The 17,385-nt window shown below is 47.7% G+C and overlaps 1 protein-coding gene across 2 annotated transcripts in view; it reads left to right on the top strand.

The window, feature by feature from the left end:
* LOC146194664 (uncharacterized) overlaps positions 1 to 16,406 on the top strand; it is a 57,226-nt gene extending 40,820 nt beyond the window's left edge. For both annotated transcript variants that reach the window (XM_084597492.1, XM_084597490.1), the window contains one exon: positions 15,722 to 16,406. In XM_084597492.1, the coding sequence (XP_084453618.1) occupies positions 15,722 to 15,762 (41 nt within the window). In that variant the 3' untranslated portion in view covers positions 15,763 to 16,406. The remainder of the gene's footprint in view (positions 1 to 15,721) is intronic.
* The last annotated feature ends 979 nt before the right edge of the window (positions 16,407 to 17,385 follow it).

Below are 17,385 nucleotides of genomic sequence, written 5' to 3'. Positions count from 1 at the left end.
ATCGACTGCATGCCTTCCGGTATTCGGAAGGAGTGAAACAGCATATCTCGACGAAATCGAACCATCCCGGAATAAGTGACTGCTGTTTCGGCATTCAAAACAGTAAACTGCTCAGCATTCTTAAAAATTTTGAAACTTCTTTCTCCTCTGAAATATCATCCGTCCCATGAGTCCGGAATTTTGCGGTTTCGAATTCACTTTTGGCCCTTTTTAACCTCATTTTTTTTTCATTCCATCTCCATCTAAATTTTGGGTTCCGGTTGAGCCACTCCCATTCTTGAGTCACTCGCTCCCCCAGCCACATCAGCATCCATCTCCGTTAAGTTAATTTTCTCTTTCTCTTCATAAGCATATTACCATGTTATCTTACTGGCGCCGCTATGTAGCGAGCTCAGGAGACTGGCACGCGCTCCTCTTCTTCGCTCTCGGTGCTCGCCCGCCAGTCGGGTCCATGCCTTATCTTGCCGGTGCTTTTATTTAGCTGTGAGTAAACCTGCTGAACCAGTTTCACTGGTTTCTGTAACATTTTTGGTGGAGGTGCTGGGTACGCGCGGGAAGTTTAATCGTTCTGATTGCCGCTGCAGTCATCGTAGTTCGCGGTGGGGAAACAAAAGGACCACACTCGGGAGCTAAGCCTCTTAAGCGACGACTCGCCTTGTGCACAGGTGTCGCGTCCATGGTGCACAGATGGGCGTAGGGGGCATCCAGAGGCTCTTAGTACATGGGATCTACATGGGTTTAGAAGCCATGACCTTGCTACCATTCTGCGAAAAGTTCTAACTCCTTGGCACGGAGCCCCGATAAGGACAGCCGGAGGGCATGTGGTAACGCCGCTCGGAGTGTGCACCGCTCGCGTCGAGATTAACCACGTACCTTTCTCGTGTTGCTTCGTTGTGCTAGCAGAGTGCTCCAAGGACCTGATTCTCGGCCTTGAGTTTCTTAGAGAAAACGACGCAATCATCGACCTCCGTGGCTTCAAGGTGACGTTTTCCACTCACCGCGCAATTTCCGACGATTACACACAGCACAGCGACGACTACACAGGCAGGTCTGTTTTTCGAGTGTGCGACGACCATGTCACTCTACCTCCACGCACCAGCTTGTTTGTTATAGTGCATTGCGACAACCTCCCCGCCTTTCAAGGCCTCGTGGAAACGAACGTGAATTTATTGCTAAGCCTACAAGTCTGTGTCGCTCAGGGGGTCTTTGCCTTGAGAAATAAACGAACTGAACGACTTTGAAAGAACTTTAGTGCCGAATACCTCCATTTGCCGCTAGGTACAGCTATCGCTTATTCTGACGAAGTCAGTGCGCCATCCGCCCATTGCGCCCTTTCGCTCGCCAGCGAGAACCCTCCCGAGAGCACTGGACATACCGCTCAAACTGAAGTGAATCCTGTTTTGTCTCTTACCCAGAAACGCCGCCTTCAAGCAATTCTGGACACTTACCGTGACTGCTTTGCCGTCACTTCGAAAGTGAAACAGACGGCAGTAGCCAAACATTGAATTATAGTTGATCCCACCGTGCACCCTATTCGCCAAAACCCCTACCGAGTATTGGCGAAAGAACGAGAGGCTATTCGGGCGCAGGTTGATCAAATGCTCCGCGATGATGTGATCCAGCCGTCTACAAGCCTATGGGCCTCACCAGTCGTGCTGGTCGCTAAAAAGGACGGAACACTCAGAGTTTGCGTCGACTATAGGAGGTTTAACAAAATTACGAAAAAGGACCTCTACCCATTGCCTCGAATCGATGACTCGTTTGACCGACTCCGCCTTGTCCGATTCTTTGCATCGCTCGATCTACGCAGTGTGTACTGGCAGATCGAAGTAGACGAACGTGATCGAGAGAAGACCGCATTCATTACTCCTGACGGACTGTACGAATTTAAGGTGCTTCCCTTCGGGTTGTGTTCCGCTCCCGCAACCTTTCAAAAAATGATGGACACTGTCCTAACCGGCCTGAAATGGCAGACGTGCCTCGTCTGCATTGACGACGTTGTCATTTTCTCTGCGACCTACGAGGAGCACCTCAAACGATTGACGGCCGTGCTAAATGCCATCCGCGGGGCCGGACTCTCACTAAAACCAGAAAAATGCCACTTTGCATTCCAATAGCTCAAGTTTCTGGGTCACGTCGTGAGCGCTGAGAGAATTAGCCCTGATCCAGAGAAGACGGCTGCCGTAGCTGCTTTCCCGACCCCCACAGATAAACGTTCCATTCGTCGGTTTTTGGGCCTCTGCGCGCATATTACAGACGATTTGTGCACGTCGTCTCCCGAATAGCGGAACCATTGACTCGTCCAACAAACGACAACCAGCCTTTCATCTGGGCCGAAGAGCAGCAAAGGGCCTTCGAGGAGCTTCGCAAGCGGCTTCAAACAACGCCCATACTTCGCCACTTCAACGAGGAGGCCGATGCAGAATTGTATACCGACGCCAGTAACGTTGGCCTCGGTGCAGTTCTCGTTCAGTGGCAAGAAGGCGTTGAGCGGGTAATTGCTTACGTCAGCCGCACCCTGTCTCGTTCCGATGCGAATTATTCAACTACCGAAAAGGAGTGTCTTGCAGTTGTGTTTGCGGCAACAACATTTCGGCCGTATTTGTATGGTCGGCCTTTTAAAGTGGTCAGCGACCACCACTTACTCTGTTGGTTAGCGAACCTTAAAGATTCTTCAGGCCGGTTAGCCCGCTGGAGTCTCCGCTTACTGGAGTTTAACGTCACTATTGTGTTCAAGTCCGGTAACAAGCACAGTGACGCTGACTGCCTATCCCGAGACCCTATCCCGTGTTCTTCAATTGAAGCAGATGACTCCGTTTTTCTCGGCGCTCTCACGACGCCAGATCTCACTTAACAGCAGCGAGACGACACCGAACTGGGGCCCCTCAAAGATTACCTCGAAGGAACTGCCTCATTTCCGCCTCGCCTTTTCACGCGTGGCCTGTCGTCGTTCTGCTTGCGTGACGGCGTCCACTGCAAGAAAAACTACGCTTCCGCTGACATTCAGCTTTCTGCAGGAGATCTCGGTTTTTCTCGCACCTTGGCACAAGTACGACAAAAGTACTACTGGCCCAAGCTTGCCGCTATTGTTCAGCGCTATGCTAGGACGTGCCGTGATTGCCAACGTCGGAAGATACCACCTGTCAAGCTGGCACGGCCGCTGCAGCCTATTGTTCCTCCGCGAGTACCTTTTCACCAAGTTGGTATGGACTTGCTCGGCCCATTTCCTACGTCATCATTGGGCAACCAGTACATTATAATCGCCACAGATTATCTAACCCGCTATTGTGAGAAGAAAGCTCTTCACAGCGGCACGTCTACTGATATTGCGAACTTTTTCATCTTTAATTTAGTCCTTCGTCATGGTGCCCCTGAGATCATTTTAACTGACAGAGACACGGCATTTACTTCTGCTCTAACCCAAGAAGTGATGCGGCTCAGTGGCACTTGTCATCGCAGAACAACATTTTACCACCCTCAGACGAATGGCCTTACTGAGTGATTCAATAAAACCATCGCCGATATGCTTTCCATGTACGTCGACGAAGGCCATAAGAACTGGGACCAGATACTACCGTATGCAACATTTGCGTACAACACCGCAGTCCAGGAAACGACCCGCTTCACACCGTTTCGCTTGGTGTACGGTGGCGAGGCTGTCACCATGCTGGATGAAATGCTACTGCCAGATGTTGCCAACCCATTGATTGCCGGGGCCGACAAATTCGTGCACCATGCCGAGGCCTCTTAGGCCGCTCGCCAGCTGGCTAGACTGAGAGTCCGGACACAGCAAGTTAAAGATGCCCGACGTTATACCCTTCGTCACAGGGAGGTAATTTACAACCCTGGTGATCAGGTTTGGGTGTGTCGCCAGCGGGGTCGCTCCGAGAAGCTTCTGTGCCTCTACTTCGGCCTGTACGAAGTACAACGCAAACTCAGCGACGTCACCTACGTAGTGGTCCCGCAAGGAAGTCTTCGCTCATCCCGACGGCAAGTACAATCGGAAGTCGTACATGTCGCCAGGATGAAGCCCTTCTACTCCCGCTAGGTCAAGATACATGTGTTTTGTTTTTTTGCTTCCTTTAACTGCTTTATGTGAACGCGGCATCCTCGCCGACTACCGTTATCCTCGACCTCGCCACTCGGCATCGGGGCGATGCCTTTTCCACCGGGAGGGGCAATGCCGCAATGTTATCTTACTGGCGCGGCCATGTGGCGAGCTCGGCAGACTGGCACGCGCTCGTCTTCTTCGCTCTCGGTGCTCGCCCGCCATTCGGTTCCGTGCCTTATCTTACCGGTGCTTTTACTTAGCTGTGAGTAAACCTGCTGAACCAGATTCACTGGCTTCTGTGACAATATAAAAGCAACACAAGCAGGGAGCAGCGCTGTTTGCTCACCGTTTTTCCTTCACCGCCGTCTCTTCACTGTGCGTAGCCTGAATGCGTCCCAAAGTTATTTTCCGACGAAATTCACGCGCACACGCCTGCAGTCCTCGTACTCGGTGCCGCCACAGCCACGCAACCAAGTTCTCGCAAGATCCTCCCTTATTTCACAGTCGCAGTAGCAGCTTCATCTTCTCACCTGCACTGATGTCGGCGTTGTGATCGATGGTCAGATGGCGACCAGTTTGCAGTCTCTTCAGTCGTCGTTGGGTGCACTTCTTGGCGCTGCTCCTCTTCTCTTCCTCACCCAAGGGCAAACGCTTCATGACAGTTTTATATCTCCTTTTATTCTCTTCGCCACCCAAGGACAAAGGTTTCTTCAAAACTTAGGTAGCTGTCTTCCTCTCACCCAGCGCTGCCGATCTCTTATGCAGTCCCATCACAAAGCAGTGGTTCCTCGTCTTCGATCCTGTCAGGCTGCGCCAGTTAAATACTAGTAAACGAACGCCATTCACCTCGATTGATAGTTGAGTCGGCGGAAGGTCTTCCCTCTCGATTGATGGTGATGAGCTTGGGGGGACTTACTTTGCGACTGACGGCTGCAGAGTGAGCGCATGTCGTCCATAAAATGAGTGACCTCCATCTGATGCTTTTCCAATGCTCACTCAGCATTTATTAAATCAGAATAGAATAAGCAGAACTAACGTATTTTACATTACACTCAGATTACAGGGCGCCAAGCCCACTATCGGCCACAGCGACGAACTTCCTCTCTACTGCAGTACCCTTTTCTCTGATCTACGGCCCCGGGCCACCACCAGTCACACACAACTGGCCCGCACGGCTGCCGTCCAGTGAAAGCCCGCTCTTTCATTTCCGCACCACGATCTCAAGTCATTCCCGCCAATATTCACTGTTTATCCAATGACAACCCCCTAGCATCACCACAGCCAATGAGCAATTTTCCTGTCACTTTCTCCCGAATTAACACTTCATATAGAAAAGAAAAACAAAAATGACAAGGTTTCAATGCTGCTGAACCAAATATTCAGCGAAAGCATTTGCTGCGGGTGACTGAGCGTTCTTTTTCTCTTTTTCTTCTTCCTCAGCACACATATAAAGCCCTGCTTTAACCAACCCATATGAACGTGCCTTAGTGGCCTCTAAGGGTAACGTGAACGGGGTCCTAGCAGTCTGATTCTGACATAACCGTTCCATGTGATACGAGACACCCAAGTTCGCAGCTCCTGCCAGCCGTGTGTCACGTGGGGTGTGACGTCAAAGCGTCAGATGGGTAAGAAATAACTGCAGCCGGGGCACGTGAAGGCTTGAAAGTACGAGTATTGTTGCTTTCGCAATAAAACACATCACACAACAGCGAAGCTGCTCGGAACCCTGGCTAGCTACGAAAAAAGAAAAATACAGATATGCACGGTGCTGGCATTTATATCGTCACCTAGCGCGCAGTGTGTCCGAAAGACAACACGCTGCTCGACCGTTTCGGCCGAGAAACACGAAACCCGAGCCTCGGCATCCTCAGAGCGCCGTACCGGGGAGGAACCTTCGAAAATGCTAATGCCGGATCCCTTGCAAATTTTTGGCAACCCCAAGAACTGATTATTTGTCTTTAAAATGGCAAAACCTAATGATTACAAGCCTTTTGCTTTCGCCGTGATACGGTCCTAGCCTGTTTGCACGTTCGATATCATGTGACTGGATGGTGATTTTCAGCTATATGGAACAAACCTGCATGACCTGTTTTTAGACTGCGCCCATGTCTCGGCTTCGGCGTCGGTTAGCACCAAAAAACACCTGCTCAGTCAAGGCGGATTGTCAAAGTGGCGACCTACATTGAGTTGCTTGCAGACTGCTTACCGACAGCGTCGACACTTCCCCTGATTTGATCGATTACGTTAAAATAGTTTTCAATTTTTGTTAACTGCTCTTGTGCCTGTGAATTTTTTATCGTTATCGGCAAGTTGTACTTTTATGGATCTTATTTCGTTTAACAAAGTTGCTTGATCCAATTTTAGAACATCAAGGGCTGCGATTAGTTCGCTGCACATTTCATAAACAGATGATCATGCAGCAGGAGATGCCTCATTAGCAATATCAGATCGGGTATCATGTCCCGGGTTTTCATCAGGATCGCCAGATTGCATGAGTGAGTTGAAAAAGCGACTGCAGTGTAGAGCAATCGGGCAACAACATTGTGGGCTCAGCAGAACAAGCAAGGAACGGTGGCTGCTGGTTGTGCAAATAGACTGGACTATTGCTGAGAACAAGATCGGCAGTGGCGCGAAAGAGCCGTCGCGCTAGGTCAACCAATAAATGGTTGGTTTGCGGGGTTTAAAGGCCCACTGTCCACCCTCCGGTCGAAAATATTTTCTTCCCCGGTGACTGTGAGACTTCGCCCCTGGAACGCAAGGCCGCAAAATGTTTTTGAAAAGAGTAACTAATAACGCAGTTACAGCCACCGCATTCACCCGATTCTATCCTGCCTCTCTCCTTCCGTTCCCTCGCAAAGGTTTTTCACTCTCCTGCCCGAGGTCGTCTAGCCTCCGCAATACAAATTCCCCTTCCTCCTCTGCGTTTGGCGGGAGGTGGGGCGTGGCTCTCCGCGAGCGCGCAAAAAAAAAAGACGTCGAGGGAGCGCGCGCCGCTGGATTCAGTCTGGCCGTGGCGAGGGAAAAGCGCGCTGCGAGCGGTAGACACCCATCCTCCTCCCGTCAGTCAGCGAGACGGATCAATGGACGTTCCCGGTACGTACGTCATTATCGGGGCCCGTCGGGCCAGCACAGGAAGCGGTGAAGCTGGCTTCTCAAAAGAGAGCATGAGGGAGCTTTGAATTGTATTTTCGATGCTTTGCGGCGCGCGTGTCGCTGTAGAATTTTGCACAGACTATCTCCGGTACCTGATCGAAACACTGGGCTCTTTTTCTTAAAAGGGCCTTCCCTGGACAGTGGCCCTTTAAACGTCCCAAAGCGACTCAGGCTATGAGAGCTGCCGTAGTGGAGGCCGCCAAAATTTCGACCACCTGGGATTTTTTAACGTGCTCTCACATCGAAACAGCACACGGACGCCACTTCGTTTCGCCTCCAAAGAAACACAGCCGCCGAAGCCGGGATTCGATCCCGCTTCCTTGGGCACAGTAGTCGATGGATGGATGGATGGAATATAGGAGCGTCCCCTTTGAAACGCGGTGGTAGCAGTATGAATCATGCTGCTTTCCTCCCTATATCTTAATTATTGTTTTAGATTGGCTAACCATACCAACTTTTTATTTATTAAATTTTTGTTTCTACATTACTAACATTATTTCACTACTCTGTGTTTAAGCCACCAATCTTCCAGTCGTTTTTTGCTAGCATCCACCGCTGGTTTAGTCATCCGGCCACTGGTATCTCTAAACCCCAGAGCTTCAGGAACAGTTACAGCGCCTGCATTAAGTTCCGGATGGATACCATTAAAAACGAGTATAATATGGTCAATTGTTTCACTAGAGTTACGACATACAGCACATGCGTCATCATTGTTAATTGTTTTTTGTAGCTGCGTATTCTAAGGCACCCTGATCTAGATTCAAAAAGTAGGGCACTGACTCTTGAGTTCTCAAAGAAAGCTTTCTTCCTGATCTATCTTTTCCACTTTCGTGATACTTCCACACTGTGTTTCTTTTCAATCGAATTTATCCAATTTTTACCTTCTATGTTTATTATCCTATTGCTTAACGCTTTTTATTTATCCGTCCTTGTGACTAGCATACTTACTACTTAGTTTCCTAGTTCTTTTCCTCCATTGCGAGTCAACGCTTTCCAAGTATCGGTATTTAAATACTTTACCTGCCCATCTGTTACTGTCTAATTTCCTCACGTGTTTCTCAGATAATATTTTATTCTGAGCTTCCTGTACTTCGAATGATGCCCAGCCCGTATCTTCCTCTACCGCCTCATTCGTGGTTTTGCCGTGGGCACCTAGTGCTAATCGTCCAGCGGCTCTCTGATTTATTTCTAATGTCGACTGTACCTCTGATTTTAAGCACAAAACCGCATTTCCGAAAATAAGTCCGGGCACCATAGATCCTTTCCAAATACCCCTAAAAACCTAATACCTGTTGTATCCCCATAATGCCCTACCCTTCATTATCCCGGCATTTGTTCGCCTTTTGGCCTTAAGTGATTGCTCATGCTTTCCACTGCATGCCACTCCTTCGATTACCCATACCCCCAGATATTTATATTCTGCTACGCTGGGCATTTCATGGTCTTGTATTTTAAGACCCTGATCAGTTGAGCCGTGACGATCATCAAACCTGACCTAACTGCTCTAAAACTGACGCCTAGAGGGTTTGCAATACTTCCAGACTCTCAGCTAGAAGCACAATATCGTCTGCATACATCAAACCGGGGAGCGCTGCTCTACCACCTTTCCACCTAATCTATATGATTGGTTAAAACCTAGGTAACTCTCTTGTATCCTCCGTTCCAGGTTTATCATATAAAGCATGAACAGCAGCGGGGATAGAGGACAGCCTTGTCTTAACCCTTTGCATACTCTGACATCTGTACTTTTTATCCCTTCCCATGTAATTTCTACTTTGTTATCCCGGTATATTTCCTGTAGGAACTCTATTATCTCATAACCGATACCTCCATCTTTTAATATGTTCCAAAGAAGTTCCCTGTTTACATTCTCGTAAGCTCCGTTTATGTCCAGGAAGGCCAAATAAAAAAGGTCTATTTTCTACTCTAGATATTTCGATGCATTGGGTAAGCACGAACAATCTAAGCGCCTACCATTTCTAAAGCCGTTCTGAAGTTCTCCGAGTATCTTGTTACTTTCTACCCATGCTTGCACCTTTATTTCACCGCCTGCAATGCCAACTTGTACATAACAGGTGTTATGGTAATCGGCTTGTAGGTTTTTATGTGCATCCTTTCTCCTTTCCCTTATAAATCAAATTCATTTTACTCTGCCGCCAGCTGTCCGGAAATTGCTTATTCGATCGTTATGACCGCTTCCAAAGCTTTTAATAAGGTTCCCTAATTTTTAAAACAAATTCATTATTCAGCTTGATCAGAATTCCATCTATTCCTGTACATATGTTTTTAGGAATAAGTTTTTTTCTGCCTTTTTCCAGTTTAGATTGGTCAGTTCTAAGCTGCTTTGTATTCTGCTACCTTGTGCTGCTTCTTGATTGGCGGAGATTACCCTATCGTTGCTCTTAAATGACTCGGCTATACCTGCTGCAATGTATTTCACTGCATTGTCTCCCTCTAAACAATTTTCCTCGTTATCTTGAATCCGATCCTGCTTTTTTATTTTTTTTTCCTAGCCAACTTATATGGTTCCAGAATTTTCTTGCTCCATCTCTAGAGGCATCGTTAATGTCAGCCATCCAGCGATCAGTGGACTGCTTTAGTTTACTTTGGACGAGGGCCTGTACCTCAAGTTTTTTGTTGATATAATTCGCATTTTTGGTCGATTTCCTCCTGAGATACCTGTGCTTTCTTTGCCACTCGGTGTTCCCTTGAAGCAGCCCGTCGTTGTTCAATAGCTTCCCTGATTTCCTTCTTCGACCAGCTCCGTGGCTTCCTCTTTCCATTCCAGCGGTTTGCTACTTTAACCTCCTTAATTTTCGTCCTTATGAGTAGTTCTACTTGTTCATAATCCCAGTCTTCCATGAGGCTTTTCTCTATTGCTTCCTCTATGTCTGCTGCTTTCTGCGCTATTTGATCGTCGTTTAATTTTGCGTTTACGTTTTGTCTAAGTTCCATTTCTCTTTTCATTGAGGGCCTCATCTGCAGACTAATAAGTTTATGATCACTTTCCAGACTACACTCCCCTTCTTCGTCTATTTCCATTTTTGTGACCTTGGTATAAACTCCCTGCAACATTAGACAGTAGTCAATGGTCGTGTGCCTATTGCGGAATTCCACGTGATTTGGCCTTCGCATTTTGTTTCTCTTTTTACTATAACTAGATCGTGTCGCTCACAGAAATCTAGCATTAGCTTCCAGTTACAATCCGTGTAATTCATCCAGATCGTCGATGTGGCCGCTCATGTCCCCCAGCAGAGTAATATTGGCCCCGTCTCCAAACTGGCTTATATCGTCACTGAGACTTTCAACAAGATCCTTGTTTTCTTGCCTGCATTGGTGTCCTGTTCCTAAATAAACTACCCCTAGCCATGTCCTTATGCCAGCAATTGTTCCTGATACCCAGGTATGTTCTTTACAAGACTAATTTATTATTTGCCAATTTGTTCCCTGGTGTATCAACATACCTACCCCTGCACCCTTTTTTCCATTCTCGTTTTGTTGCGCCTTTCCCAGACGTAGCGTTCTATAACTGGCGGGTCTTCTAGATCCCTGAGATGAGTCTCGCATAGAGCGTACACACCTACTTTGTCATCCTTCAACTGCAGTTCTATCTCTAGCCATTTCGCTCTTTTTCTACCTCCTTGCATGTTAATGTATCTGATCCTAGTGTTAAATCTCGTTTTTGTACTTTTTATTCTCGACCTCCTCTTTGCCAGTTTTTGGGGCTCAGACTCCATGATTACACTTTCTTCTGCTTCACTTCTAACTACCTCTGTGCACGAGCCGATCCCTGCTCCCACCCTTCTGTTAAAATGAATGCCATATCGCTCAAAAGCCCTACCAAAACCTGCTTTGCACCTCCCTGTTTTCCTCAACCACTTCGAAACGCTTCCTTAAAATCCCTGGACCCTGACCTGAAGTTCCACATTCCACCTGGCCTACCCCGACGCGAAGAAACTTTGCTGTGCCGCCTGTGGGTTGGTGTAGCATTCACAAACTCGTTTTATTTTATGATAGGCATGGCAAACAGCCCTACATGTACAAACTGTGGATGCGACGAGTCTATAAGCCACATTCTTTGTGAGTGCCCGATATACAGTGAGGAAAGGCAGTGTCTCTGCCGTTCGCTGGAGCATCTAGATGGACGCCCATTCAGTGAAACTAAGATTTTAGGTCCCTGGCCACGGCGATCGTCTGCGGTGAAGGCCTCCCAGGCACTGCTCCGCTTTAAGAGAAGCACAGGCCTAATCGAAAGACTGAGTTTGCTATGAAATGACTGTAACGTGATGTGATGTGGCGTGTCTGTTATGTGACTGTATTAACTTCTACTATCCTTCTCTCACAGCTTTTATATCCACTCATCCCCTTCCCCCAGTGCAGGGTAGGAAACCGGTTGCTTTTGCTGGTTAACCTCCCAAGGATTTCTTCCTCATCTTCCGCCTCGAAACGCTTCTCCAGGCTTAACTTTCTTATGTCCTGAATAACTGTCACGACGTCCTTTTCAAGCTTTCTGTTCGATCCTAGCACCTCCGGTACTGTGCATACAACTATCTGCGCTTGCTGCGTTATCTCCCTGATATCGTCAACTCCCTTAGCTAAACTTTCCACCACTCCTGCAGCGTCACCATTTAGGACATCGTCTAGCCCCGCGGCTACTATCACTATATTGTGCTTTGCGGAGTTTTTCAACAGCCTATTTTTACTATCTTTCAGCACTGCCCTCATTGTCCTCCCTGGGAAGGATACAACTAACATTCGCCTATCATCCTTTACACGTTCCAAGATATCTTGCTTGCACCTGGTCATGTTAGAATCTCCGGCGATAAGCACTTGGGCATTCTCTCTCCCTCTCCCAACTGTTGGCTCCTGCTTTCGGTTATCTGTGTCCTTCTCTCTGGAATTTTCTTCCTTCCTTTCTTCTTTCTTTTCTCCCGACTTCTTAGTAGCTGCTTCTAAATAACTCTCTCGGTTCAGATCCGCCTGACGTACTTTGCTTATGCCTTCTATTCCAGTGCTGGTCCCAGCCACGCTGCTCGCATTAGAATGTTCGTCCTCGTTGTTTTCAAGGGCCAATTCCGCCTGACCTACTTTGATTACGCCTTCCATGCCACTGCTGGTCCCAGCCACTTGTCCAGCACTGGAATGTTCGTCCTCGTTGGTTCCAAGGATAAAGTGGGCCATTTGGTTTTCCATTTGATGAAGCTGCCCAAGCAGTTTCTGATTTTCTGCCCTTACCAAACGTTGTTCATTTTCTAAATCATCCACACGAGACACTAAACTGCCCTTTTCTCAATCAAATCTATCTAGGCGCGCACTCAGCACGCAACACCGACACAAAAAGTCACTGCCTTCAGCTTCATCTACAGAGTCAGAACGCGTTTCCTTGAGATTAACCTTCGCCTCACACTGAGCACAGTTTACTTTCTTTTGATTGCACAACTTAAGCATGTATCGACTCAACTATTTCTATTATGAATTCTCAGAATATACAAACTCCAAAAAGAAGACACAAGAAACGACTAGCAAACACGCGTTAAAGTCAATTCTGCGAATGTCATTAGCCTAGAAAAAAAAGTATTTATCTAAACAAAATATTTAAAGAATGAACGCCGAGAAAATGTAGCTGCCGGCACGAAAAACCAGGCCGCTAGGACAAAGAGCTAAAATCTATTCTTTAGGCTGCACTTAACCTAACTAGCTGAAAACGAAATAAAGTTAATAAAAGAAAAATCTCATTTATTTGACGCTTCGGAAGCTCCCGCTGTCGCCAGTCCGTTCGTTTCCGGTAGCCACGTGCAATCGAAGGAGCGATGGAACACGCGTCCGCACCACACGGCTGTCAACTGTCAACTGTCGAGCGCCGTAACTATACGCCACCTGGGGGGCAAATCAGCCAATAAATCATCCTTCACCCGATCGCCACGTTATGCCGTCTTCTTGCTTTTCACCACGTAACATTTTGGTTGGAGGTGGGGTCATCGTCATCGTGGCAGCAAGCAAATTATTCTCTTCTATGTTTTCTTCAACGTCCTCACCATCACATCACCACCGTCTTCAACGAACCGATCGGGACGATCGCTGGGTAGCCCCGAGAAGGGTTGCAAAGAAGATCAGCAGTGGCGCGAGAGGAGCCCTCGCGCTAGGCCATCCAGTAAATTATTGTTCGCCCTGTCGCCATGTTGTGTCGTCTTGTTGCTTGTCACCATATAACAATAATTTTACCAGCACGAAAAAGACAGGGTCTCAGTGAATACATTACATAGCTGGTGTACTGCTGAGCCGACTGGAAAGGTTGTTCGGCGGGGAGCAGTTTTTATACGGCGCATGCAGCACCTTTGGTGACTAGTTTCAAATGCACTGTCATTTTCTTCCCTCCAGCGCAGGCTTCCAGGGCACGGGGCACTGACGCTACAGCATGTGCGATTTCTTTAAGAAGCTTGATACGCTGGCCACCTGGCAGAACGTGATTGGGGAACTCCCTCTACCGTGGCAAGCTCGCTTCTAAGGCACTTCGCTATCTGGCAGCGCAGGAGGAGGAGGAGGAGGAGTAGGAGGAAAAACTATATTTAAATTAAACAAAAATTAAACACTCCCAAGAATACCTCTTAGTCCAGGAGCCCTCTGGGTGTTCCTTCTAGATTGAGCCCGCTCGAGCAGCCGCAACTGATCTGCAGGCTGCGTGGCTAGAAGGGCAGCCTCCCAGGAGGAGGGGGTGGGGTGTTTGACGGGAGGAACTCGGATGGGATGGGGACATTCCCATAAGTAATGGTAGAGGGTAGGTGGGGTGGCGTTGCATGTGGTGCAGTATGGTGGGAAGTCCGTGGGGTGAAAGATGTGGGCAAATTGAGGAGATCAACAAAACGTGCCAAAAGATGGAAATGAATGTGCCTGGAGTTGTCGTCAGTACGGGCTGTCGATGTTAGAAAGCGTATGATGTGGTGGCGGGTACGTGGCACGCCGACGATAGTAGTGGACAATTGTATTGTAGTCAAGTGGTTCGGTGGGGGTGTATAATGGAGGTTTGGGGAGGACATCCACCGGCGCCCGAAAGCTGAGTTCTCGGGCAAACGCCTGAGCGCGCTCATTTCCGAGGGTGTACTCGTGCCCAGGAACCCATGTGATGGTGATGGGATCGGGAGGGGTAGGTAGAGTAGATAATATTTTAGCTGATGAGTGTGGCAGGGTTCCTCGCAGTAGATATCTGTATGCTGTTTGGGAGTCTGTGCATATTGTGGTGTGCTGAATCTGCAACTGCCTGATGTGTGCAATAGCGAGTGTAATGGCCAAGCATTCGGCATCGGCGAAGCTAGCGCAGTGGATGGAGGCGGCATTGAATGTTGAGCGCCGAATGTCTGTGAATACAGCAGTGCCGATGTGAGGAATGTTCGGATTGTCTGAAGCATCCGTGTAAATGGTGTCATGGCGTGTAGAGTACTGTTTGGAAAAATATGAGGCATGGGCGGCGCGACGTCCTTTGTGGTGTTCGGGATCCATATTTCATAGGAGGGGTTTGAGCTCGAGGAGGCTCCGCAGATGCGGTGAGATGGCTATATGAGTATGAGGTGAGCGATCAGGGGTATTGTAGCCCATTGAGTGCAAGAGATGAGTGCCTGTAGATGTTCAGAGTCGACGTTGTTGGCTGGAGAGGTGCGCCTCTACGATCTCCTCAACATTGTTATAAATGCTTAATTTAACGAGCAGAATCCTACGGGTATGACGAGGTAAATGGAGGGCAGCTTTAACGGCTGAGCGGTGTAGGATGTTAAGTTTGTTGAGTGGGGTTTGGTGATGTGATGGTAGGGGAGGGGTAGGCTAGTCGACTCACGATAAGGGCGTCTACGAGCCTTAAAGTGTATTTTTCCTCGAGGCCATGATTACGGCTTGTAATGTGATGAATGAGATGTGTGATCTGGTTGATTTGGCGCTGCAGGAAGTGTATGGTGTAGGTGGCTGTAGTGCCCTGTTGAATGTGAAGGCCCAGCTGTCGGAGCCGTGGTACTTTGGGAATCAGAGCGTTGTCAAGGAGTACGGTGATGGCTGGGGTAAATGGGGAAGGCTTAATGACTAGGAGCTCATATTTCTGCGGTGCACACGTATGTATATGTGTGCATGGCATCTGTAGCGAGTTGCAAAGTATGTTCAACTTGGCCAGGGCAACCCTTAGTAGTCCATAGTGTGATGTCCAGGCGTAGCGCAATGTCCATGCGTTCATATGCAGTATAGGGGACAGAAACAGGATCCGCACAAAAAGATGGGGTCCCAGTGAAGACATACCATAGCCTGTGGGCTGATGTGTTCGAGCTCGTACAGCGTGCTGTCAAATGCTAAACTTGAGAGTCAGCACACCCTTCTGTGTCTTTGTTATGCTCGTTATGATTGCTTATAGGTGCCAGCGATCTTAGGGCGCCTTTTGCTCAATTTTTCCTCATTTTTGCTTGTCTGCCCATGTGCCTCTAATGTTCCTGATCCAAATAATGCACCATCTTTCTTTTTTTCTACTTCCATGATTGCATCCAGATCGGCTGAGAGGTTCCGGGATTGTGTGCTGGAAACGATGACGGACTGCACCCAATTATTTAGTGCGGGAAGAGCCCTGCGAATGCTAAGAGTCACCAATGCCATAATAGATTTAAACTCGCCAGTGAATTTCACTCTGTACCAAAACAGCTCCAACAAAAGTACTCTAGACTCGTGGATGTTCACTTCATTGTTCCTAATGTGGCTCACTGCTTCTTTAGCGTAAGGAACTGTTGCGCATATATCAAGTCTTATGTAGTTTCAAAATATTAGTGTATCTTACACCCATCACTGAAATTAAATTTGGGTGTTACATTTTAAAACCCAATTAGACATTTTAACTAAGTGACATATAACAACACGTTTTTAAGTTAATTGATCGCTTCCCGAATGTACGTTTCAATCTCAGTTTCTTTAAAACCAGTGCATATGAGGTACTATTTTCTCGAAGCACAGGGAGGTTTTGTGGTCATCAATATATATAACAAAATAGCTACTTAGCTCAGACCTGGCAACTGTATAGAAATATTGTTATTTAGCATGCCAACAACACCGGAGCCTTGGATGTTCTTTGTGGACAAAGGCTTTAATATCAATATTCTGACAGTGCAATTGTATTTTCCTCAGACACGCATTGACTGCTTCTTAATCCTCTTGAGCAATAAATACTCATTTCACATTTATTCTCATGATTTATGCCCCTTACTCGACGCTCTGGCTGTGTAGGTTTGACATTGCTTAGGTAACACAAATCAATGCCTGGATCCCAAGCGAGGCTGTTAAATTGCAGCCAATGCTGGAGACCACAACGAAGACAAGAAAAAATAAAATCCATCGTTTTCCTATTCTCGGATCGGACATTCCTGGGCGATGAAGGTAGTACCAGTTTTGTAAGTTAACTGGTGTTTACAGTAGCGTGGAATCTGGTGGCGGAGAGCTGGGTGCGTCCTTTCTATAGCGGACACCTACAGTCAGCTACCCCAGCCTTCTTTATGCCCTCTTGTTGATTAGAAGCGAAGGCGCAATAACGGTCAACCAACCAGCGATACCTTTGACAGTCAAACATAGCCAGCGGTACCCGTGGCGTTTTTATGCTATTATTCATAAAGACACCCAGGATATGCTGCACTAGTCGACCCAGTAGCTACCTGCAATGCAAGAGACGCTACCTCAAGGATATGTGAATGCTTGCTTCGCACTGAAAGGCTCTGCGAGGATCTGGTATGTGAACTAAGAATCTGAGCTGCGAATATGTGCCAAGTAGAAAACCAAATTTTAAACTGTGGCAGCCAGCTCGCGCCTCAAAGAGCGCCAACTCTGGTCTATCCTTTCATGTGAGGGGGTGACATTAGAATTAATCGGCCATGACATTGGAATTTCCGTTACCCCTGCCAACTTGGATCGCTTGTTTTGTGTGGGAGGCTGATATCAAAATCTGCCTGCCGGAATTCTTTGCATTATTGTTATAGCTAGGACACGCAGGCACATCCATACGGCTTGGTTAAAGAGGGACTTTATATGTGTGCTGTTAGCTTACACTGTTGTGTCATACCCTTAAAGGTTCAATAAGTAGTACTCTACACTGATAGGGTGAGAAAGGGGAGTAAGATAGCAGACAAAAGAAGTTTCTGCTTCCATCCAGGTTTAACCAGAGCTAAACCACA

This window comes from Amblyomma maculatum, chromosome 3 (assembly GCF_055883805.1).
Source record: "Amblyomma maculatum isolate TAMU_Amacu chromosome 3, ASM5588380v1, whole genome shotgun sequence".
In the NCBI taxonomy this organism is placed as follows: domain Eukaryota; kingdom Metazoa; phylum Arthropoda; class Arachnida; order Ixodida; family Ixodidae; genus Amblyomma; species Amblyomma maculatum.
Note: the sequence above shows the minus strand (reverse complement) of the source record. Positions and strands in the feature narration are given on the sequence as shown.